Genomic DNA, 24844 nt, shown 5'->3' with positions numbered 1-24844 from the left:
CACTGGCTGTGATGAGGACCTGAGCATCAGGTGTTGTATGGAAGCATGGAATTGCGGAATTCTACACTTGACACTAGTACTATACTGTATGTTAACTGGAATTCAAATAAAAGCTTGGAACAAAACATAAAGCACCTTGTCACAACATACAGTTCAACTATTATGGCAGCTACTGTATGTGGACTGCATCAGAGACCTGCGATTAATTTATGCTGTGCTTCTGAGGCAGAATTTCATCTTTCTTAAATTCCCAGTCAAGTTCAAGAACAGGAGACTTGGGGCACCTGGGTGGCTCAGTTGGTTAAGCCACTGCCTTCGACTCAGGTCATGATCCCAGGGTCTTGGTATTGAGCCCCATACCGGGGTCCTCACTTAGCAAGGAGCCTGCTTCTCCCTCTCCCTCTGCCTGCTAGTGCTGTCAAGTAACTAGATAAAATTAAAAACAAAAACAAAAAGAACAGGAGCCTTGTTATATTGGCAAATGCCTCCTGTGAGTAACGGGAGGGGAACCCAGCCTGGTTTCACTGTTTGTCACACAAGAAAATCCCATGTGTTCTATGTTTAAAATGTAAGCCAAACAACTCAAATCTTTGTATAATGCACTTACAAAAATGGCAGTATTTTTGACAAAAAAAAAAAACCCCTGTATCTGAATAATCAGTTATGGTTTTTACAACAAAAAGTATTTCTACCCGGCAGTAGTTCTTACTAAATTAAGTAACACTTACCATGTAGTTTCTACTGTGAAGACAGGTAACTAAGAAAAAATTCCTATAGGCAGACAAAAAGTTTCTCGTGTTAGCCAATTATGGTCTGGAATATTCAGCAGAGGTTTCTTCCCAGGTGTTTTCCAAGCAAATCGTTGTTCTGCTCCATTAGAGATGTAACAGAAATATAAACTGCTTCATGACCTTAACTGTCATAAGCTGAGGCTCAAATATTTACTTATTACTTCATGTGATATGGAAACTGATGTTCCATGATTTCAAAATTCCTCCACGTGGAATTAAAAATTAAATCCTCAGGCATCAGAATTCCTATTTGTTTGTGACCTGCCAGTTAGACTTGAATGCTAAATGAAGAGTGTATGTGGTTTTATCAAACAACCTGTCACGATGGACCAACTGGAGGCCTTTCGATGAGCGCTATTTATCATCACTGACATCACCCACTGAAGACAGAACACAATTCTTTTAAAATTTAATGAAATTCCAAGAGTAAACATTTTCCTATGGGTTTTGGTTTCCAATACCTGCCTACTGGGAGTTAATACTTATTACTTGTTCAACAATTACAGAAAAAAAAATTACAAAAAGTTTTGAATTTGAGGTATATAAAGAATATTCATTAAGAATAAAGTAGTCAAGATTGCCTTTTACTCAAAAAAATCACTTCAAAGAGTTGACCTCCATGTACAAAAGACAAGATCAATCACATTTATCACTGGACACAAAGAATATTCCAAAGATTTTTAAAAATGGTAATTTCAAAAAGGAAAATTAATTTTAACTTTTATAGTTCATTCATTATCAAGACCATACTTGCTTAACAAGGTAATTATACTATTGATACAAAACATACAGTATTTACACTTAACTGTACAAAATAATTTAATGTTTACAAAAATATTAGAATGTTTAGAGTTGACTGACACAGTCTTAAGTAATCTCTTCTAGAGAAGTATATAGTAAGACCACTGATTTCCATTTCATTTCTTGTTTAATAAGTCAAAGAAAGGATGCTGCAAGGCTTCATCCAAGGTGATTCGTTTCACTGGGTCGTATTCTAACATTCTTCGTACCAGGTCAAATAGTTTCTCATGTTCTTCATCATGACAGAGCATAAATTCCTGGGGGGGAAAAATGTCTGTTTAAGAAAGAGATTTAAAAATAGTTTTTAAAAACATTTTTTTTAAACCACCTTGTATCTTTGCTCTTTTACCTTTAATGGTTTGCAGCGTCTCCTAACATATCGGCCAGCGGAACTGTGTTCATCCCAGTCCAGCTGGTTATGGTGGAAGTACTTGCGTTTTCTATAAGAAAAAGTCTGGGTCAGTAAAAACAACTGAAGAGCCACATGTTTACCCTGCCCCCACTGGAACAGATGGGAGCATGGACGGCTCTATAGACACACATACACATGCATACAATTTTTCCAAATCTCAGCAGTTACGGATCAGATACTTCATGGTGCATCTTCCTCACTCTCACACCCTCAGGGGTTTCAGCAGCCCACCTAAGTGGCTCATAAGTACCATACATAGACCAGTGTCGGCCTCCGGATCCAGTCCTCTAGGAGTTCAGATTTCACTAGATCTGGGAAGCAGTGGCGAAGTTCTGTTTGCAAACCACTCTAGCGTCTTGTCCAAAGGCAGACACCTAGCTAGCAGTAGTCCGGAATACAAATAGATCGAGAGGACTCCAAGATCAAGCTCTTTTTACTACTCTCTGTATTATGTTTTTATCAAGTTAGGAAAACATTTATGCAAAGGTTAACCTGAATGTAAAAAACACCACCTCTGTTTACTAGATCACAAGGTAAATACTGCATTACTTTTAAAAAATTTGACTGCCTGGGGGAAAAGAATCCAAATCTGAAGTCCTTGGGATAAGCACTGACACCAAAGTTGGGTTCTCTATAGTCTTGAATATAGGGCAACGTACCTTGTTTTCTGAATCATGTGTGTTGGTATGGGTCCTAGTATTCGTTCCATCATTGCGAGGTGCTCTTTACTATCATGAGTCTAAAACACGTAAGAAAAACAAATTTAGCACTTTCTCTTGTGCTACATGCACAATAAAGGAAAATACAAGAAAACAGCACTGACACAAAGGGCTAGATTAGACAGCTGTACGACTGATATTACACTCTACTTCAAAGATGGAACAAAACTCAATGAGCCGTATTCTCTGTGGAAACCAGTAAAACCGAAGTCTTTCTGATACCCAACATTAAGGTTCTGGATAGCAGAAGACATGGAATTTAATGTGAAACTGAACGTTTTCCTTACTTATTTTCAATTCATGCACTATTTGCTGAAAAACGACTAGGAAAGAGTATCAGAAAACTGGTCTCCTCACTTACTCAGCTGCTGACCCCAAACTGGCCTCCACTCACCAGTGAAAAGCAACATGTTAACATCTACTCTTTTCAGGCAATAAAAATCCAGGGCCAGTAATTCTCACAACAATCCTGAGCTCCATATATGGGAATGTGCGTGTCCAAGAAGCTGAGATACTAGCTTGTAAATGAGGAAAGGTGAATTATGGACCTAAGTCAAAACTCATATTATTAAGTCATACAGGAGCAGAGCTCTGGCTGAAGAAGAGACACCTGCACACTTACAGCTGAGATGGTGAGCTCTCTGATGAGAGGGCAGCAAACTTTTGTGAAGGTCCAAACATTAAGTATTTTAGGCCTACCTGGCCACAAATGGTCTCTGTCACATATACTTTTTTTTAAAGCAGGAATCAGGCAGGGTATCATTTGCCAACTCTCAGTCTGAAGAGCAGAGGCTGTGGGTAATGCTTTTTAAAATCTATCAACTACTGTTCCTAGCACCCCACCTCCACCACGTGGAGTCCCAAATCCATGACAGGAGCAGGTAATACTAGCTCCACACATTTATCTTTATGTTTCTAGAATACCACAAGCGGCGGGTGTGTGTGTGTGTGTGTGTGTGTGTGTGTAAATTTGGGGGGGGGGAGAATACCACAAGAGAGTCTAAAAGGTCATCTGGCACTTAGATCTTAATCACCAGCCTGCAGCGAATTGTTCCTTTTTCAAAATCCTAGACACCAGCCCATATTTTCTGATACCTTGTTTTTAACTGTTGTGGCTTGCTGAATCAAAGCAGCTCATTTGATACAAGTTCAGGGTCATTTCCTTCTAGAATTAACTCATCTTTCTTGGCTTGATACTGAACCCTCAACACCTAGCCGCATCCCAACCCTTCTGGTGTATTTTCACCCAAGAAGGGTCATATTCAACAAGAAAACCATGCTCCTGAACACACTGTTGGGGAAATGAGCACACACAGACCTCATCTTGTAACGGAAGCCCAGTGTCCCTAACACCCTTGCTCATGTTCTATAAAGAACTACAGACAGGAAAGAACTGGCTACAGTTAAGGGCATTTCCCCACCATTTCCCCTGGGGCTCTTTGCAGTAATAGTGCATCCCTTCAGAGTGATTGCTCAGAACAGTCTTCATTCTCAGATGTGGCAAAAAGCTAGCTCCACATTTAAAAAAGAATTCCTTAGTTTAAGACTATTTTGGAGCGTGGAACTTAAAACAGAAAACAAGTCTCCTCAAGTGTTAATGATCTGCACTTAAGACCTCAGAGTGATTTACACTCACAAATCATGGGAAGCAACTTTTATAGGTATCAGAATGAAGGTGGCAAACCATCCGCTCAACTTTTTCTGACCCTCAGCTTACCGCCACAAACCAGATACACCACACCTCCAAGAACTCACTCGTCACCATGGTTCTAGATCTCAAACTTGTCTATAAACTCAGAGTACTTTTTTTTTTTTTTTTTAAGATTTTTTCTTTATTTATCTGACAGAGATCACAAGTAGGCAGAGAGGCAGGCAGAGAGAGAGGAAGAAGCAGGCTCCCTGCAGAGCAGAGAGCCCGATGTGGGGCTCGATCCCAGGACCCTGGGATCATGACCTGAGCTGAGGGCAGAGGCTTAACCCACTGAGCCACCCAGGTGCCCCACTCAGAGTACTTTTAACAGGATTGCTGGGGATTAGCAACAGGAGAAGGCTGGTGACAGGCCCCACAAGCCTGAGACACACGATCTACCACAGCCACCACCCAAGTGACTCTGAACTCCTCACACTTCCCCTTCACCCTTCAAGTCATCCTCAGCAGGAAGCAGAGTGTGCCCAACCGGCACCCCCATCACTTCCAAAACAGATCACAACACTTCGGTCACACTACAACCCTACTGAAACGTCGTCAATGCTTATACAACTTAAAGCTTCTAGGAGACCGTTAAATTTCAGATGTAAGAAGAATTATGACAATAGAAAGCAGGGACTTAAATAAGGTTTCCTGCTTCGTTTTGCCAAGTAAGGATTTTAATTAAAAAACAAAACAAAACAAAAAACTGCCAACAACTATTATCATTATTCCTTAAAAGGGACATTTTAGTACCAAAAACAAACAAAAAACCTGGAGGAATGATCTCCAAATAAATGCCAGAATGACAAACTCACAAAATCATTTTCACTTTGGATTGGTCTACATTCTGGATAACACTAACTTCTAAAAATAAGTACCTTTCTATCCAAACAGGTCCATTAGTCAGTCCCTGCATCATTTTCCCACTTATGCAAGATTCTGACAGCACTGTTTATAATTCCCCAACCAGAGTATGTTCTTTTATGCCTCACTCATTTAAGGGTCCAGCTTCCTCTTCCTAAGCCAACCTCCTCATTCTCTGGTTTTCTGACAAAGCCCTCATCTTCCTTCTATTGCTGGCTTAAACTCACCACACCTCCTCAGTGATGCCTTTTCAGAGGAATCGAACTGTCCATCTTTCCTGGGTTCCCACTACACTTTCCACATTGTCCCATGAGAGCAAATACACCACACTGTACTGTAAGCTCTCCCATGTCTATCTTTTGCACAACTTCCTTGAGGACAGAGATGTTGTCTTTTCATCTTTATACACCTAAGCGGCTTGAAATGTGCCTAGGGGGTCACAGATGCTTAATACAAACATCTCAAATACAATTTATTCTTCCTGAATCACTTTATAAAAAGGACTAAGTGACTTGGTCATGGTCGTGCTGACAGTTAACATAACCAGAATGGAATTAAAGCTGGCCACAATAAACTAATACAAACGTATGCAGGGACTCAATAAAAAAATGGAAACACAAAACAATATGAACTCCAATCACATGCAAAATGCACTATGACCATTCACTAAGAGTAGTTCCCCCAATTCTGGTTTTAGAGAAGAATGACCATTTTCCATATGTAAATTTTAACCTTAAGAAGAACATTACAGCAACTTGTCAATATGGAGGCCTAAATTTTCATATGCCTTTAACACTGAGAATTATGAAATGCTATTTATTAAATACATACCTGAAAGACTGTGAAACCAAGGTAATATTCAATAAGAATGCAACCTATGCTCCAAACATCACAAGGCTGGGACCAACCTAAAGCTGTAAAAACAAAAACACATACTTGTTTTTTGTTTTTTTTTAAAGATTTTATTTATTTATTTGACAGAGAGAGATCACAAGTAGGCAGAGAGGCAGGCAGAGAGAGAGGAGGAAGCAGGCTCCTGCTGAGCAGAGAGCCCGATGCGGGACTCGATCCCAGGACCCTGAGATCATGACCTGAGCCGAAGGCAGCGGCTTACCCACCGAGCCACCCAGGCGCCCACTTGTTTTGTTTTTAATTAATCTGACAGACAGAGAGAGAGAGAGAGAGAGCACGAGCACACACACACACACACACACACGTAGAAGCAGCAGCACTCCCCGCTGAGCAGGGAGCCTGACGCGGAGCTGGATCCCAGGACTCCAGGATCACGACCTGAGCCAAAGGCAGACACTCAACTGATGGAGCACTCAGGTGCCCCCCAAAACGCAACACTTGTATATGCAACAGTTTTTAATTGCCAATACCCTACAGCCTTCCCTGCATGGGGGCCCTTTTCACCTAGCCCATTTGGGAGAATAGGACAGTAAACTTAGGGTTTACTTTTTCAGTTTTATATAAAATGTTACTCAGTATGTTCTCATAATTCTCCACATCCTTACAAGTCAGTGCTTTAATCTAGGGGTGGGGGCATTTTATGTAAAATAAGAAAAGGGCTAGCAAGTATTTTCCACATGTAACTACCGATTTGTACAAATACTCCATCATCTTTGAACTGCATGCAATGGGAAGCACAGTTATACCCAGTTCATGGTTGCTCCAGGAAAATTTACATTTGTACAGCAAATACAGGTTGACAATCATCCTCAAAATGTAATTACTAACCATTTATTATTATCAGCTTAAAGGCAGAGTTTATCTCTTGCATTAAAAAAATACCGCAATTTTACATAAATTAGGATTGTAATGGTATTGTAAGCAGTTTCACTATAAGCAGAATTATAGAGCCATTTATAGTTCACAGGATCTACTTATTCTACTTATATATGTGCTTTTTAGGCTATCGGTACATGATTTCACGTATACTTTCTCTTTCATGATTCTCAATGGCAGTACCATTCAGGAAAGAATAAAATACCTAGTCTTCTTAAGCCTACTTAATTGGAAAGGAGAAAAAAAGTAAACCGTACAGATGTTTTCAACTTTTAAAGATCAAGCATTTAATAAAATAATAATGTATAAATAAAACCTACTGTAAAAGACAGCCCAATTACTTTCAGTAACGAAAAGCACATTAAAAACTTGACTATGATTTAGTCATTTTATTTACTTATTTCTTGATTTAGTCATTTTTGTTAATGCTCACCATGCCTACTATCCGAACAAATGGGTAACAAATGGGTTCTACCTACAGTGACACACACAAAAAATCTGCAAATGATAGATCTTAGACCTAAAATGAAGGTGTTCTTCTCTAGCCACTCCCATCTTCCAAAGCAGCTTTGTTCCCAGATGACCATAACCTTCTGCCACACACAGTTCTAAACCATCCCATTCTCTGGGAAGTCAGCACTCGGACTCTTTGGGATTTCCTACCATTCACATCTACCTACCTCTCTCAGCCTCATCCATTTACTACCAATGCGCAAGGCAGGTGACCAACTGCCCTCCTCAATGGCAGCCCCTGATTTCATCTTCCTCTTCAACCTAATTCTGCCTCAATCCTCGGGATCAGTAATCCAGAAACACAAAGGGCCCTTCTAATTGCCCAATCTGCTGACTTCTTTTCCTCAAGGGCAATAACCCCAATTCCGGATTTATAGCTGCTATCTAGTATGGCCAAACTTGGAACTGTGTTATGGTCATTCTTTTTTTTTTTTTTTTTTTTTTAATTTATTTATTTTTTTTTTTGTGTTATGGTCATTCTTAAGAATTACTGTATTTTACCCAATCTAGGAGGCCGTTAACAGAAAGACACACAACTATTTTATGTACTAATAACAAAAAAAATGCCAGTTACTTTGTATTGTGTGTGTGGGGGGGGGTAATCTGCATCTTAAAATTGACAACATAGGAAGTCGTATCCTTTCAAGATCTGAAAATAGCTCTCTGTCCATAGACTCTTCCCATACTTCTTTTGCCCTCACTGAAGCCTTTAGTCCTCAACCATGAATACACTTTCTAAACTACTGCAACATAATAGATGCCTGCAGACCATCTAAGCAGAAATCCTATTATCATCCATTTCAAAGACCAGTTCAAGACCTGTGCTGTCCAACACGGAAGCCACCAGCTAACATGAGGCTATTTACAGCTAACATTTAAACTAATATAAAATTTAAAATACAGTGTCTCAGTCACACCACCTACACTCCAAGTATGCAGTAGTCCACATGTGGTGAACAGTTACCAAACTGGATACTGGAAAGTTCTACTGGCCAGCACTGCATAATATTCTCAATTTCCTTATGTCTTTAGCAATCCTCTACTCCAAGTGGAGTTAGTTTGTATTCCTACTCTTATTCTGAACTACCAACTCCTGTTGCACAAAAAAAAGGTAAAAAGAACAAACGGACTCTGCAAAAATGTTCTATCCAACCTCAGTTGGACCTTTTTGCTAACAAGCCTATTCCATGTAACCATGTCTCAAGAGCACCTGATCTGAACTTCAGATGGGGGATCCCATCTGAACCCCCAACCTCCTCTCTGACACTTCTCCACTCTATTAACAAGACCTGGTCTCTGACATTTTGCGGTGCAAGATATGCACTCCCTTACTGAAGTCCCTCTTCTTTCAAAACTTGGTACCTTAAAGTAATTTTCTTCTTTAATCTTTCTCAAGTCAAGGATTATCAAACTGCTCCTCTTAGATGGGACCCTCTTCTTCTTGACCTCCACCTGCCCTTTACCTACATGTCTGCAAACCAGACCTTTAGCATTTCTACAGCACCATGCTATTGTACCATGAAAATTGGTACCCCCTTTACTTCACACTGCCGTGACATACCTTGTCACTAGAACTTGCCCTTTTATGATCTTGTGTGGTTAACTTGCTTAAAAAATAATCACTTGGGGGGGCACCTGGGTGGCTCAGTGGGTTAAAGCCTCTACCTTTGGCTCAGGTCATGATCTCAAGGTCCTGGCATCGAGCCCTGCATCGGGCCCTCTGCTGAGCGGGAAGCCTGCTTCTCCCTCTCTCTCTGCCTGCCTTTTTGCCTACTTGTGATCTCTGTCTGTCAAATAAATAAATAAATCTTAAAAAAAAAAAAAAATCACTTGGGGGGCACCTGGGTGGCTCAGTTAAGCGTCCAATTCTTGATTTCAGCTCAGGTCTTGCTTGATCTCAGGGATGTGAGTTCAAGACCTGCTCTGGGCTCCATGCTGGGCATGGAGCGAGCATGCACACAAACATAATTAAAAAAGTAAAAATTAAAAACAACAACAAAAACCAACCACCTGGAATGTCTTTACAGATGGTATCACATTTTTCCATTCAAAAAAAGTATTTGTAGTCATGTCCAGACAGTTTTTCTTAGGACAGATAATCTATTTTCTGTACACTAAGAAAATCACACCCATCCCTCTATCTGTCCCCTAACAAAAGATGTGGAGGAAAAAAAAATCTCTTAATTATAGTATCAGGAAGGGTGGTGTCCACTGACCCAGAATGACCTCTGGAGCTCTGTAATGCCGTGTAGATACCAAAGTACTATGATGTTCATCATCATACGTTGCACTTCCAAAGTCAACAACTTTGATATCCGTATTTTTCAATGTGCGTTCATCACGTTTCTAGAAAAATACAGTTGAGTCAACATGAAGATCAGTAAAGACACGAAATACTTTACAGCACTTCAAAAGACATGCACATGAATTATCTTTTTGATTTTCAACATAACTCCATGAGAAAGGTAAAGAAAGATTATCCTTTTTTGGTTAAATATCAAGATATAACCAGCCTCAGAAGTGAAAATATAATTCCTCATCCAAGATCACCAAAACAAATTAAGTTTAAAAACCACCAAAATTAAAATAAAACTGTAACTTACCATTTTAGAATTATATTTGACTACATAGTCAGACTTCACAAATAAAATATTTTCAGGCTTCAGATCTGTATGGGTTAACTTATTATGATGCAAAACTACAAGAGAACAAAAAGACATTTTTAGTTTCACTTATGTATTTCATCTGTATTGGGGGACACTTAAGATTAATAGTGATATAGGAATTTCATCTTTACCTATAATGTGTATTTTTATTTTTTTTAATTTTTTAATTTTTTAATTTTTTTTAATTTTTTTTAAAGAAGATTTTATTTATTTATTTGACAGAGAGAGATCACAAGTAGATGGAGAGGCAGGCAGAGAGAGAGAGAGAGAGAGAGAGAGAGAGAGAAGCAGGCTCCCTGCTGAGCAGAGAGCCCGATGCGGGACTCGATCCCAGGACCCTGAGACCATGACCTGAGCTGAAGGAAGCGGCTTTAACCCACTGAACCACCCAGGCGCCCTATAATGTGTATTTTTAGTAACAATATTTTGACATGTTGCTTATACAGTGAAAACTTAATTTTCTGGTGTTTAAAATTTATCAAGTATACTTACAATTTATAGACTGGCAGATCTGATATGCCATCTGCCTGATGTGGTCAATTTGAAATGGTAGAAAGCTATTTTCTTTAATGAAATCATAGGTACTAAGCCCCAGTAGTTCAAACACAATACAAACATGACCATGATGATCAAACCATTCTAGCATCTGGACACATCGGCTAAAACAGATCAAAATAAAAACAAGTCAGTTCACAGAATTCTGGTTATTTTAGGCAACAGGACAGATCACAGTTTAAGTTTATACTTACAAGACACTATTGGGATCAGTACTATTTAAATGCTCCAATACTTGGATTTCTGAACGAGCTGCTTCACGGTATCGACCTACATTTTTTACAATTTTCACTGCTACATGCATGCCATCCCTTAAAAACAAAATTAAGATGAAAACCATTTATGTATAGGAGCAGGATGAAGACATGTGTCCTCTAAAGCATAGTCTTACTGAGTATCAATTACTCTGTTATTGTTCTAAAAGTCTTTCAGGACATCTTATATCCAATTCCACATAACATCCTTTCAAAACAACCTGACAAAACACAATTTCTATAAAGCAATTAATTCCTTAATACTCAAAAATTTTAATGTTTTCAGAATTTTACATTTACCTAGACTTCATACAAAAGTTAAAAAAAAAAAAGATAAAAATAAAACCTCAAATAGAACATGCTACTGCTAAAAGCGTATGCTCAGACCCAACCTATGCCAGAAGGCGCACAGGTTGTTAGTGACAAAGACAAGGCTTGTCCCTATGCTCCTCAGTCAAATGGAAAAAACAGACACATGAACAACTTACAAGGTCAGAAGTGCTTCCTAGGAGCTACTACACAGCAAAGAGATGGGCAAGCCTAACAATTAGGGGGCTAAGGGAGGCTCAAACTTATTCAGAGAAGAAGCTGACACGTGACTGAGCCCTGAAAAATAGCTCACAGTCTTTTAAGATTTGGGAGGAAAAGTGAACACGTTCAAACAAAGGACAGACCATCAGTAAGTCATGAAGCCAGGAAAATATTTACTATATTCACAGACTCAAGTGAAGAGAAACAGCTAGTGTGGGGCACAAGCTTTAGATCAGGTATCTGTAATACTTTCTAAAACGTATCAAGTGGGGCGCCTGGGTGGCTCAGTGGGTTAAAGCCTCTGCCTTCGGCTCGGGTCATGATCTCAGGGTCCTGGGATCGAGCCCCGCATGGGGCTCTCTGCTTGGTGGGAAGCCTGCTTCCTCCTCCCTCTCTCTGCCTACTTGCGATCTCTGTCAAATACATAAATAAAATCTTTTTAAAAAATAAAAATAAATAAATAAATAAATAAATAAAACGTATCAAGCCGTTTCTTGAGGAAACGGGTTTCTTCAAATTCCTTTTGTCTTCTTTTCTAAATCTGATCTTCCTGAAGATGAAATAGCACTCAAGCCTTTTTTTTTCTTTTTCTTAAAACTCTGGTCCTTCCACTTTACACAAGAAAAAAAAACCTTCATATCCCCCCATTAATATATTAAGATATGTGCCGTAGGGGGCGCCTAGGTGGCACAGCCCATTCAGCAGCCAACTCTGGATTTCGGCTCAGGTCATGATCTCAGGGTCATGAGATCCAGCCTCAAGTCTTGCTAGGTGAGCAACACCGCAGAATCTGCTTGAGATTCTCGCTTTCCCTCTGTCCCTTCCCTCAGTCTCCCTCAAAACAAACAAATTAACCTTAAAAGAAAAAAAGAAAAGATATGTGCCCTAGACTGTAAAATGAACAAACCAACCACCAACCAACCAACCTTGAGCTTTCTAGTGGCTGGACAGCAAACCTTTTTTCTAAGTCTGGTGGTTTCCAATTCACTGTTTTCAAAAAGCCCCAGTGAAACTGTGCCCTGATAAATCATTAAAAACTTATTTTCATGATAATCTCCCTATGACACTTTGCATGTATCTCAAGACTTCAAAGAGTTGCTATGAGACTTCTATGACAAAACTCCTTCTAGTATCATCTATGTATGACCCAAGTTTTCTCAGTGCTTATTAACTCTGGAAATGAAAAATTAATAAAGCTGTTAGCTAAAACTACCTCAGTAATTACAATGAACACTTGTATACTTTCAACTTACAGATTACATGTCATCTTTTAAAAAAGGAAACACCTTTTTAAAAAGCTATTATTTATTTATTTATTATTTGGTAGAGAGAGAGAGAGAAAGATCACAAGTAGGCAGAGGTGGGGGGGGGGCAGACTCCCTGCTGAGCAGGGAGCCCAATGTGGGGCTCAATCCCAGGACCCTGGGATCATTACCCGAGCTCAAGTCAGATGAAGCTTTAAACCACTGAGCCACCAGGAGCCCCAAAAAAGGAAACATCTTAAGTTAAGCACTTGAAGTATGTTTATGACTACATGTATTCCTTTTTTTTTTTTTTTTTTAAAGATTTTATTTATTTATTTGACAGAGAGAGATTACAAGTAGGCAGAGAGGCAGGCAGAGATAGAGAGGAGGAAGCAGGCTCCCTGCTGAGCAGAGAGCCCGATGCGGGACTCGATCCCAGAACCCTGAGATCATGACCTGAGCCGAAGGCAGCGGCTCAACCCACTGAGCCACCCAGGCGCCCTACATGTATTCCTTTTTTTAAAGATTTTATTTACTTGTATGAGAGAGAGACACACAGTGAGAGAGGAACATTAGCAGGGGGAGCAGGAGAGGGAGAAGCAGGCTTCACGCTCAGCAGGGAGTCCAATGCAGGGCTTGATCCCCATGATCTCAGCCAAAGGCAGCCACTCAACCACTGAGCCACCCAGGCGCCCCATGTACTCCTTTTTTTTAAGCCCAAACTAACCCAATACAAGACACATTTCCAATTAACTTTTGTATTTAGGTCAAATAAGTATCAAAATTTGCAAAGATTTCTACTTAATCAATTGAATACCATTAATTGGAGTATCTCAAATACAATTTGGAATCTCAAGAAATTTTAGTTTATTTTTTTAAAAGATTTATTATTATTTGACAGAGATCACAAGTAGGCAGAGAGGCACACAGAGAGAGAGAAGGAAGCAGGCTCCCTGCTGAACAGAGAGTCCTATGTGGGGCTTGATCCCAGGACCCTGAGATCATGACCTGAGCTGAAGGCAGAGGCTTAACCCACCGAGCCACCCAGGCGCCCCCAAAACTACTTTATGATGAAAAATTTTAGATGTCATTTTAGAGATGTGCAGTTGAACTGGTTTTAAAGAGGTTCACTTATAAAAAGTTTGCAAACTACAGAACAGAGATCTGGAGGAAAATGTTAAAACAAGACACAGAGGGCCAAATCACAAAGGGTTTGATATTAAAGAATCTGGCCTTTATTCTGCAGCCTTTCAATAACAGAATTTCTTCATAGTTAAGAAGCTAACTCAAGGGGTGCCTGCGTGGCTCAGTCGGTTAAGTATCTGTCTTTAGCTTGGGTCATGATCCCAGGATTATGGGATCAAGTCCTACATGGGGCTCCCTGCTCATCGGAAAGCCTACTTCTCCCTCTTCATGCCCCTCTATTTGTGTTCTCTCTATATATCTCGTCAAACAAGTAAATAAAATCTTAAAAAAACAAAACACCTAACTCTAATATGCAGATTTGGGAATAAAGGTTTTTGTTTTGTTTAAGATTTTTATTTATTTATTTGATAGAGAGAAATCACAAGTAGGCAAAGCAGCAGGCAGAGAGAGAGGAGGAAGCAGGCTCCCTGCTGAGCAGAGCCCAATATGGGGCTCAATCTCAGGACCCTGAGATAATGAGCCAAAGGCAGAGGCATAACCCACTGAACCACACAGGCGCCCTGTGTTTTTGTTTTTTGTTTTTTTGCCATAGAAGCTTTTATTTCATGAAGTCTGAAGAAACAATGTACAAAATCTGCATGATATAAAGCACAACTGTGATAAAATGAAATTCTTCTAGTAATATCTAGTACTTAATAGCAGACTTTTCTAGTTGTAATTACGAATCATTCCCCCAAAAGCTGGAAGGTTCCAAAACCTTTTATTTTTAAGATATCATTTATTTGAGAGGGGGAGAACAAACCCGCTTATGAGCATGAGCAGGGGGAGGGGCAGAGGGACAAGCAGATGCCCCACTAAGCCTCCCTAATGGGGGCTCGATCCCAGGACCTGGAGATCATGAACCTGAGCCAAAGGCAGACACTTAACCAACAGAGCCACCCAGGAGCCCCTAGAAGGTTCCAAAACCTTTTAAACAGAAGATGTTCCCTTCCAATCTTTAATGACACTCCAGGGTAGACTGCTTTTTGCTAGGCCATTTCTTCCACTGTGTGATTTTCAGATGGGGAATACATGTTTCCCACTGAGATCAGATAAGCTTTATTGTCTCTGCTATTCAAAACTAAAGCAAAGCACTCCTAAATCTCACGTAAGGGTCAAGGCCTAAGGTCTAGGAAACCCCTTTACTTGAAGACCCACTTTAATTTCAACAAACACCATCCACAGAATTAGTCAGGTTTTTGTTTACAAGATTTTATTTTTAAGTAATCTTTACACCTGCCCTGGAGCTCAAACTCACAACCTGGGAATCAAGAGTCGCACACTCCACCAAACGAGCCAGCTAGGTGCCATTTGTCAGCATTCTTGACCAAAATCCACATTCTTGGTAAATAACCCAGACACAGTTCAAGAAATTCTGGGTATTTACACCACCCAGGTAAACACGTGGCTAATACTTAAAATACCATTTCATCTAAATAACGGATGTTTCCCAAGAAATATCAGAATGTGCAAAAAAGAAAAAAACAACTTACATGCCATGATCAATACACTCTACGACTTTGCCAAAGGCCCCTTCACCCAAAGTGTCCACGATTTCATCTAAAGTAAGGGAGGAGAAAGAGGAGTAAGTACCTGAGATCAAATTATCTAGTTATTCAAACAATGAATACTTAAGTGTGGAATATTTTCAAATGATCTCTATCAAAGCATAACTAAGGTTCCAGCACTCAAATTATTTTATTTTCAGCTGCTACAAAAACAATTAGATAGAGCTATCTTTCTTGCTCTAATCTCAAATTCCATTGATTATTTTGGAACTTTAGAGTAGAAATATTTTAAATTCTACAGAAAAGAAGAAATACAAAACAACAAACAAACCCACAAAAAACAAAACAAAAAAGCAATGAAGAGTTCTTTAGCCCCCCGCTGACAAACTATTCTTAAAAAGATTATTCTGTCTGCAAAGTTAAAAAAGTGTTGAAAAATATTCTATACATCTTGCTCTTAGAACGTCTCCACTTTGACAGATCAGGTGACCCTCCTCATCATCCTCTATACTCCTGGATCTTTTCCTTCGGTGGCTCTTCTGGAACGGCAAGTGGGCAGCACCAAGATCGTCCAGCCAATCAATATATCAGAGTGAATTCAGGGCAGAATACGCAATTCATTCAGCGGGGAGATATTCAGGCATTCAGATAAGCACCAGGCCACGAACAGTTGGCAGGAGCAATTTCAAATTCAGTCCCCAGAAATTCACAGGGCACAGTTTATGTTACAGAAGAAAAACATGGCAAGGAACAGATTTTCAGATAAGATACTTAAAGTGGCAATAGAAAAAAACAACACAATTGTCTCTTTAAAATACTGATTTAATTGAAGTCTGAAATTTAAAGAATGCAATGTCATGATCTACTAATCTCTTGTGCTACAATAGCATATGCTGTGAACTGAGATGTCTAGGTTGTCAGGAAAAGGTTTTAAAATGTCAAGATTAGTTGGAATGTTTATTTAGCAATATTTTAAAATATACATAAAGTAAAAGGGGAAATTAAAGCTAGTTAATTTCAGCATTCAATCTAATAATCAAAGCAACCTCTACTGAAAAAAACTTGGGGAAGAAAACAATTTATTCAAAGTTTACAATTAAACTGGTGAAGATGTATGAGTATAAAAAGAGGCATGCTTTTGGCTAATGCATTTTCCATTCAGCACCCATTTCAGAATTTCAACGGAACTAGCTACGGACAATGACGCACTGTACTCTGGGACTTCCCTACCTAGAGAGTAACAACAGTTAAGTATCTGCCAGTGCAATGTTATATATTTGTTTCCAACTCTCAGGAAAAGGGCTTCTTTTGAAATAAAAAATATAAATAAATAAATAAATAATAAAAAGTTTAAGATGAAAGAAAAGATGGGTGCTTCATCTTTTCATAAAATTATATTACAAAACTAAAAAAAAATTTTTAATATTAAGATCAAGAACTCATGATCTGGACTGCAGAAAATGAGTAAATGTGGGCAAATGAAGGCTACCTAATAAATACAGATTAGCTATGAGAATCTGAATGTTTAAGGACTCAAATAATATAAACACAATTATAATATATCCAAATAATATTATATATATATATATAAACTTCTTCAAACTTACTGGCTTCTTAAGAGCTTTTTACACACAAATAAACATCCACCCAAATAAAAACAAAATCAATCATACCGAACGTGACTGATGACTTGAACAGTGTCTATTACGCTTCCTTTTAGGACTGCTTCTCCTGCTTCGGACGGAAGATTTACTGCAATGGACTCGATAACCGCTTTCAACGTCTCTATGATAATGTCTAGGTACATAGCCTTCGCAGTAGTCATTTCTGTATTCATCAACGTATCTCCGGTCCCGATAATCTCTCTCATTCAAGGACCTCGCTTCTAAATAATGACTGCGAACACAGTAAAGGATTTCAAATCATTCTCTTCATTCTGCAGCAGTGTAGCTCAAACAGAACATTCAAATAATTCCTGGTTAAACAGCTAACTCAGTAAAAGAAAAAAAACCTCAAATTGATGGATTAGTTTATACTTATCTCACAAACTTAAGACATAATTTTGCTTTAACCAACAAGTGGGTTCACATTCTCCATCAGATACACTGCTATCAAACACCTCACATCAAGGAACAAAGCTTGAGTCAATTATGTTATGTTCAGGGTTTACTAAGTGTCCCTTTACCTTTTGGAGACAGTTAAAACAGAAAACTTCACAAAACTGCTCTTCTGCAATTTATCAGTCTTATGATATATGCATCTGTAACTAAGCTCACTTCGCTTTCCTCACAGAGCCACATACAATCAGAGGCAGGCAAAAACAGGATTCCTTTCTCTTTTAATATTAAGTGAATTTTAGTTATCTCTGGCACACACAGAATTCTTTCATGAAAGGTGTACTAGAGCTAGCAGGAATCTTACATGTATTCCAGTCCTTTCATTTCACAGATCACTGAATTAAGATCCCTAGAAAGAAAAGGATTTGCATGGTTGTAGAGCACATTCTAACTATTACATGGGCCAATTTTACTACACATATCACCCATCCCATCTCCTCTCCTCTCCGTATTCCTAGCTTTCTGTTTTTCCTTTTAGAGAAACAGACAACACAGCTTTTGAAGGTTGCCTCATGTGCCAAAGACATTAAAATATATTCCCCACAAATGAGAAAAGGATCTTGTAATTGCTTGCCTAGGATTACAAAACACCCACCCGCACCACCCTTATTTCCCTTTGCGTTTCTCATTTCCTGTCATTCCTGCTTGCAAATACTCAAAAATTCTACATGGGAAACCTTATCATCTAGTGCCATGGTGCTTAACTTCTGAATCTACAGATCCCTTTAAAAATCTGATGAAAGCTACGGACCCTCTCCCCTGAGAAATGCACAAATGTGTAAACAAAACTCGGCAAGGAATTTCATAGAGGTCACAGACCCCAGGAAGTCAACAGATCCCACTTAAGTAGCCTTGATCTGATGGAAAGAAAAGGACATAGATTCAATTGGCCCAGTTTCCCGTCCCCCTCTCTACCTGGGATGGTGTCCTCTTCAACAGAGTGCGAAGCTTCAAGAGGGATGCACATGGAGCACTGAGGGAGAGAGGGGACACCTGCCCAGTCAGACAAATCAGCTAAAAGAATCCTGACAAGCAATGGAGTGACAGATGTTGACTAGTTGCCCTCACCAACATCATTCTTTCCCCAGAATATGCTGTTGTTCTTTTTCCCAGGGGGGCTGGTGTAGGCAGAAATAAAAGGAAAAGCATCTCTAAACTCCTACTCAACAGGGCTGGCATCAAATCCAGGCTAGGGAAATGCAGAACCCCCTTTTCTCTCTTTTGTCAGTTTCAATCTTAAGTTCTAACCATTGGAGAAACAACTCAGAATATTACAATAAAAATGTGGGTCTAGGTCAGGGATCTGATCACTTGGCCTCAAACTGTCAACGAGAAATCTACAATACATCAGGCTAGAAATTACCTCACTATTAAGGGCATCCTTTTTAATTCTGTACGGCATCCCTTCCATATAAGTCCAAAGCCTATCAGAAAAAACTAATGCTCTTTAAAAAAACTAATAATGTTTAGCTGAAATAGTACATAAAACTAGAGCTGCAGTAATCCATAAACAAACTACAGACTGACAAACATGAGGTGAAATAAAGCCATGAGGGTAAACTAGAAAGATGAGGGACCTCTTCAATCTGTAACAACCACGCTTTAGAGATCATGTAAAGTCTACAGAATTATAAAGGCTATGTATGGACAGAGTGGACAAGATGAATAGACTGATTTAAATTCTAAAAATATTCACTGAACGTCCAGTGAATATTTCACTGTGGTCCTTCAAAATAGCCAAGACTAATGAGGCTACGGGCATTCGTTTTTATTTCCACACAGGTCCTGTGGAAGATAAAAAAATATATATAAGGCAAAATCCTTGCCAACAAATGAACAATTTGAGATTACTAACATAAAAACAAAACTCGACAATGCAGGTAATGCTGAAAGGCTGCATGAGTGCTTAGGATCATGGGGTGGGGTGTGGAATGGGACTTAAAATGCTTAAAATGGCGAGAGAAGACTTCATAAAAAAAAGCAGAGTTGCATCTTAAAGGGAAGTCAAGATCTGGATAAAGTAGAAAGTGGAAGAAATGCCAGGGGAAAAGAATGGCATTAGTACCATCTCACATTAACAGATCACAACAGTGTTCTGGGAGATGGGTTGTCTATGTATCGCCCAGAAAACAGTATGTAAACAATTAGAGCAAGACCAATATTCCATATAGGGGAACAAACAGAGGCAAATAAATAAGCAGGGAACAGATCATGCGAATCTTGCATGCCAGGCTAAAGAGTTTAAAATAGTGTTTTCAAAGGGTGGTCTTTCTTCAATATTATCTAAATATGAATCATTAAAAATGAAGATCTCTGGGCCCCAGGTCAGAATGACTAAATCTACATCTGGTAATATGCATTTAAAACATACCTCTGAGGCGATCTGTTCATTCTCAAATTTGAGAATCACTGGTTTAAGACTTGACACTCTAGGTTACATAAGAAGACACTTAAGAACTTTTACCACAATATACAAAGGCATTGTTCATAGCCACATGAGTCTTAGTGATATAGTACAGAACTAATTAAGCCTGTACCAACGGAGACCAATTCACAGGCTACCGCCAAAAGACAAATCAGAAAGAAAAGACACTTTGCAATATGTATGAAAAAAAGAAAAAAAAAAAAAAGGTTAAAAAAAAGATACATAGTAAAAGCTCTTCTAATCAGTGCAATACTCTGAAAAGAGAAAAAGCATGTACTGGACAAACTCACTAAAACCTTAAAAATTCAAATTAAAACCACCATTCTTGGCCTTTCAAAATGCCAAGACTGGTAGGAGCATGGAAACATGTTGTAGAATCTGGTACAAACTTTCTAGAAAAAAAAATACATGAATATATAGCGAGAGCTTTATAATAGTTCACACCCTTTAATTTAGAAATGTCCCTTCTTAGAACCTATTTTCAGGAAATAATCAGAGGCAAGGACTTGTAAAGAATGAATTTTTTTTTTAAGAACAAATAGAAATAATGGGGGCCTAGCAACCTGCCAAGGTTACCTTCTTTACAGTTTACTGCAGTTAGAGACCTGTAGTAATTCCAATTATTTTATAAAAAATACCACTGTAAAGTTTCTTAATCTTCAAAAAAGACTATTAGAATATTCCAGATTATTGGGGCGCCTGGGTGGCTCAGTGGGTTAAGCCTCTGTCTTAGGCTCAGGTCATGATCTCGGGGTCCTGGGATGGAGCCCCGCATCAGGCTTTCTGCTCAGCAGGGAACCTGCTTCCCTCCCCTCTGCCTGCCTCTCTGCCTACTTGTGACCGCTCTGTCAAATAAGTAAATAAAATTAAGAAAAAAAAAAAAAAAAGAATATTCCAGATTATAGAGCGCAATTACCAAGAGACACCTCTAGTGCCGATATCAAAGAAGCAGCTTGGCTTACTGGTTAATTGGACTGATGTAGTATCATGTTTACGCAGTTAACTGTGAACATGAAAACTGTTCATCACTCAAATCCTCCTTCCTACATTTACAATAACAAACATCAATTATTAGTACTATGATGTTAAGCTTCACAGGGCATTTTTATTTGTTAATAAAAGGGTACAGACGTTTTTCTGCAGTGCACTCATTAGCTCAGGTCACGGTCATCCTGGTGAAAACCCTCCCTCTTCCCCACATGACAGTATGTGATGAAGAAAGATTAATCTACAGTGACTACCAACAAGCTCATTGTTCCACTGAACAAGTCTGTTTTAGCATGGAGAAGGAAAAAAATTACATACTGTTTTTTAAAGTAACCCCAGCTGGCTAATTTAGAAAGCAATCTGGCAAACAGTCTCAATGGAACATCTGTACAAAACAAGGAGAAAACATACAACCAACAAAACAAATGAGAAAGGGAAGTTAATGGAAGACAGACTGAAAGAAATGCTACTCACCTAGCCTTTCTTTAATCCTTTAGGAACTTTAAAATTTCTTTAATTCTATATAAATGTACCACCTCTGAATTTTACACAGTAAGCATATACTTAACAGGACACATGCTATTGAAAAATTTACACTGAGGCCCTTTCTTAAAATTACTGGTTCTTACACCAAGTTTCTAAAAATCGTACACACCTTCACTAGCCTTATCTACAAATATAACCTATAGAATACAGTTTAAGTGACTAAGCCCCCCATGCACTCTACCATTCCCAAGCAGCACATGCTGGTTTTCTCATCTGGATTAACTCTCTCTACCCCCTCATCATCTCTCATTTGTGCAACCCTAAATGAGCACCCTAAAATACATATCTCCTCCTACATACCAGTTAAAGGCACTCACTGGGCATCCTAACATCACTATGACTAAATTGTTCATGGCTCACCGCCCTGACTACACTACTGGCACCTGGGACTCAACTGTCTCCCACCAGTCCCAGACAGACATCAATAAGTAAGAGTATGAACTGTTTTATTCATAGCTGTAGCCTCAGCACCTGTACAGTGTCTAGCCTATAACAGGAACTCAATAAACATTTTCTGAGTATTTGTTGACTTAATGAATTATAAATCTGACAAAATAAAGCTATATAAGCTAATAAGAAACATTAAAACTACTTGTGTTAAAATCCTACTAATTCAAAAGTAATTTACCAATCAGATTCTTTAAACTGGTGATGTGGTTTACAATGTCTGTTTTCTTGCGTACTACTGTGGGACCTCCTCTTCCGTTTGTGACTTCCACTGTAGCTTTCATGTCCCCAGCTTTCTCTGCTATCCCAATCAGGGCAGTGAGTTCTTTTGGAATGCCGCATCTGTTAATGGAAAGGAAAAGTGAGCTATGGAGGCTATAGATGATATGTTCAGTAAATAAAATATCAGACAGTATTTAAATATAAACACTCAGCACATGAGCTCATACTGGTACTAAAGTATTTGTGGGTGATATTTCCCAAGGCATGGGGCACCATTTCCATTGTATGTCAGATGACTGTAAATGGCATATACAAATCTAGTACCAAATGATGCAAGACACTGTGAGACCTTAATAATACATTTTCTTGGAGCGCCTGGGTGGCTCAGTTGGTTAAGCAACTGCCTTCAGCTTAGGTCATGATCCCGGAGTCCTGGGATCAAGTCCCACATCGGGCTCCCGGCTCCATGGGGAGTCTGCTTCTCCCTCTGACCTTCCCTTCCATGCTCTCTCACTTTGTCTCTCTCTCTCAAATAAATAAAAATCTTTAAATAAATAATACATTTTCTTTCAATTTTTTTTTAAGATTTTATTTATTTATTTGAGAGAGAGACAGTGAGAGAGAACATGAGCGAGGAGAAGGTCAGAGGGAGAAGCAGACTCCCCATGGAGCCGGGAGCCCGATGTGGGACTCGATTCCGGGACTCCAGGATCATGACCTGAGCCGAAAGCAGTCATCCAACCAACCGAGCCACCCAGGCGCCCATCTTTCAATTTTTCTAAATAAATGCTCACTTTGGTGTTTATCTCCAACTAACCTTTGCCAACTGCTATTGTAAACATAGTTGAAAGAGCCACGATTCAGATTCAGAACGCCAGTAGACCATATCCAGTTAGAAATTAAAAACTGGAGAGTTTTAACTCACTTTTATTACATTTTTAAGGTGCCTTTTTTTTTTTTTTTAAGGATTTTAGTTATTTATTTGACAGAGAGAGAGATCACAAATAGGCAGAGAGGCAGGCAGAGAGGGAGGGGGAAGTAGGCTCCCTGCCGAGCAGAGAGCCTGATGCGGGGCTCTATCTCAGGACCCTGAGATCATGACCTGAGCTGAAGGCAGTCTTAACCCACTGAGCCACGCAGGCGACCCTATTTTTAAGTAATCTTCATACCCAATGTGAGGCTTGAACTCACAACTCAGAAATCAGAAGTCACATGCTCTACTGACAGAGCCAGCCAGGTGTTCCTTACCTTCTTTTTATAGTAAATGATCTCCTAATCAAGTTATTAATATGAATTCTTTAAAACAAAACGTTAACTTTTATGGACTATTTTAAAGAGAAATATCCTAAGTTTCATATGGCTTTGGCAAAATTCTGTAATACAGACAACTGAAATCAGAGAAACACTAGGAATGCTAAATATAGGGGATGACATTTTAAAGGTACAGAAATTTCTTTTTTTAAAAAATGCACTAGAGTTCCTTTTTCTAATCTCAGAATGACTCCAAGCTTTGGGGGAAAAGGTAGGACATGAGTTTATAACACCGTATTCAAACACAGAAACTGAAGAGCAAAACAAAGATTTATTTATAAATGCATTTTCTCTATTTCCAGATCATCTTGCAATTAGTCTTAAAATGAAAAGGATGCATATGATCAGTGAAATCAGATGAGGATAGTGAGCAGTCCCTAATTTCCTGCCTCCATCTACAACCTCAAATGCGTGTGTTCCTTCCAGGCTCAGGATCTGTGTTCTAACAGTGTAATCACGGATTGCATGGAGCACTGGGTGTGGTGCAAAAATAATGAATACCAAAAAAACAAAACAAAACAAAAACAAAAAACTGTTATGCTGAAAATAAATAAAAAATAAATTAATTTTAAAAAACAAAAAACAGTGTAATCACTATCTGCTGCTCCCCATCTTAATTCTTTTACAAACCAGTTAAGTTTTTAACAGTGATACCCAAACTGCTCAAAGGGGGAGCTCTGCAATTAAAAAGCTGAAACAAACAAACAAAAAAAGGTAAAATGGAGCAAATTCAGCTTAGTTTACTGCCTTTAGCTTGCCCAAATGACTCAGTAACAAGCAAACAAATTCAAGTAAAAATTTAAATGATTTCAAATGCATTTAAAACAGACTTGAAATGAGGCAGCTGCAATTCTCTTGGGAGGTATTCCCTAAGAAAATATTTGTATCATACCTTTTGCTTAAAAAAAAAAAAAGAGAAGGCATTGGTCAGGTTTTAATCCTAAAACGTGTTAGGATTCTCACTGGGTATGATTAAGTGAGCATTCCAGTGTGATAGAGTCACCCTCAAAATGAGAAACTGAAGTGAATGACACTACATATTAACTTGAGGCAAAGGCCAACAGAAAAGCCATCTAAAATAATGTTTATTTCTAGTGGAATTCTTCCAAATCTTCCCTTCATCACCCCAACTGTCTTTTAACCACATTAGTAATTCTTCAAAATAGTTTGGTTAGGTGTTCTTAAATCACAGCCAGCAAAATTACATGGGATGACGGAGGATTATTACCATGACTATCCATTACGATTGCCGTTTTTGAAAACATCTC

General features: G+C 38.9%; 1 protein-coding gene across 1 annotated transcript; it reads right to left on the bottom strand.

Annotated features, from left to right (window-relative positions):
• Positions 1–1183: 1183 nt before the first annotated feature.
• CLK4 (CDC like kinase 4) lies at positions 1184–18605 on the bottom strand (the record flags this gene model as incomplete). Its single annotated transcript, XM_082723680.1, is given in 13 exon segments — positions 1184–1849; positions 1942–2032; positions 2664–2743; positions 6109–6191; positions 9795–9924; positions 10182–10276; positions 10737–10903; positions 10994–11110; positions 15507–15573; positions 15970–16060; positions 17195–17417; positions 18554–18563; positions 18566–18605. Coding segments are annotated over 13 exon segments (1335 nt in total). The 3' UTR covers positions 1184–1708.
• Positions 18606–24844: the final 6239 nt, after the last annotated feature.

Source organism: Mustela nivalis, assembly GCF_964662115.1.
Source record: "Mustela nivalis genome assembly, chromosome: 3".
Lineage (NCBI taxonomy): Eukaryota > Metazoa > Chordata > Mammalia > Carnivora > Mustelidae > Mustela > Mustela nivalis.
The sequence above is the reverse complement of the archived record's forward strand: the minus strand, read 5'-3'. Positions and strand labels throughout refer to the sequence as shown.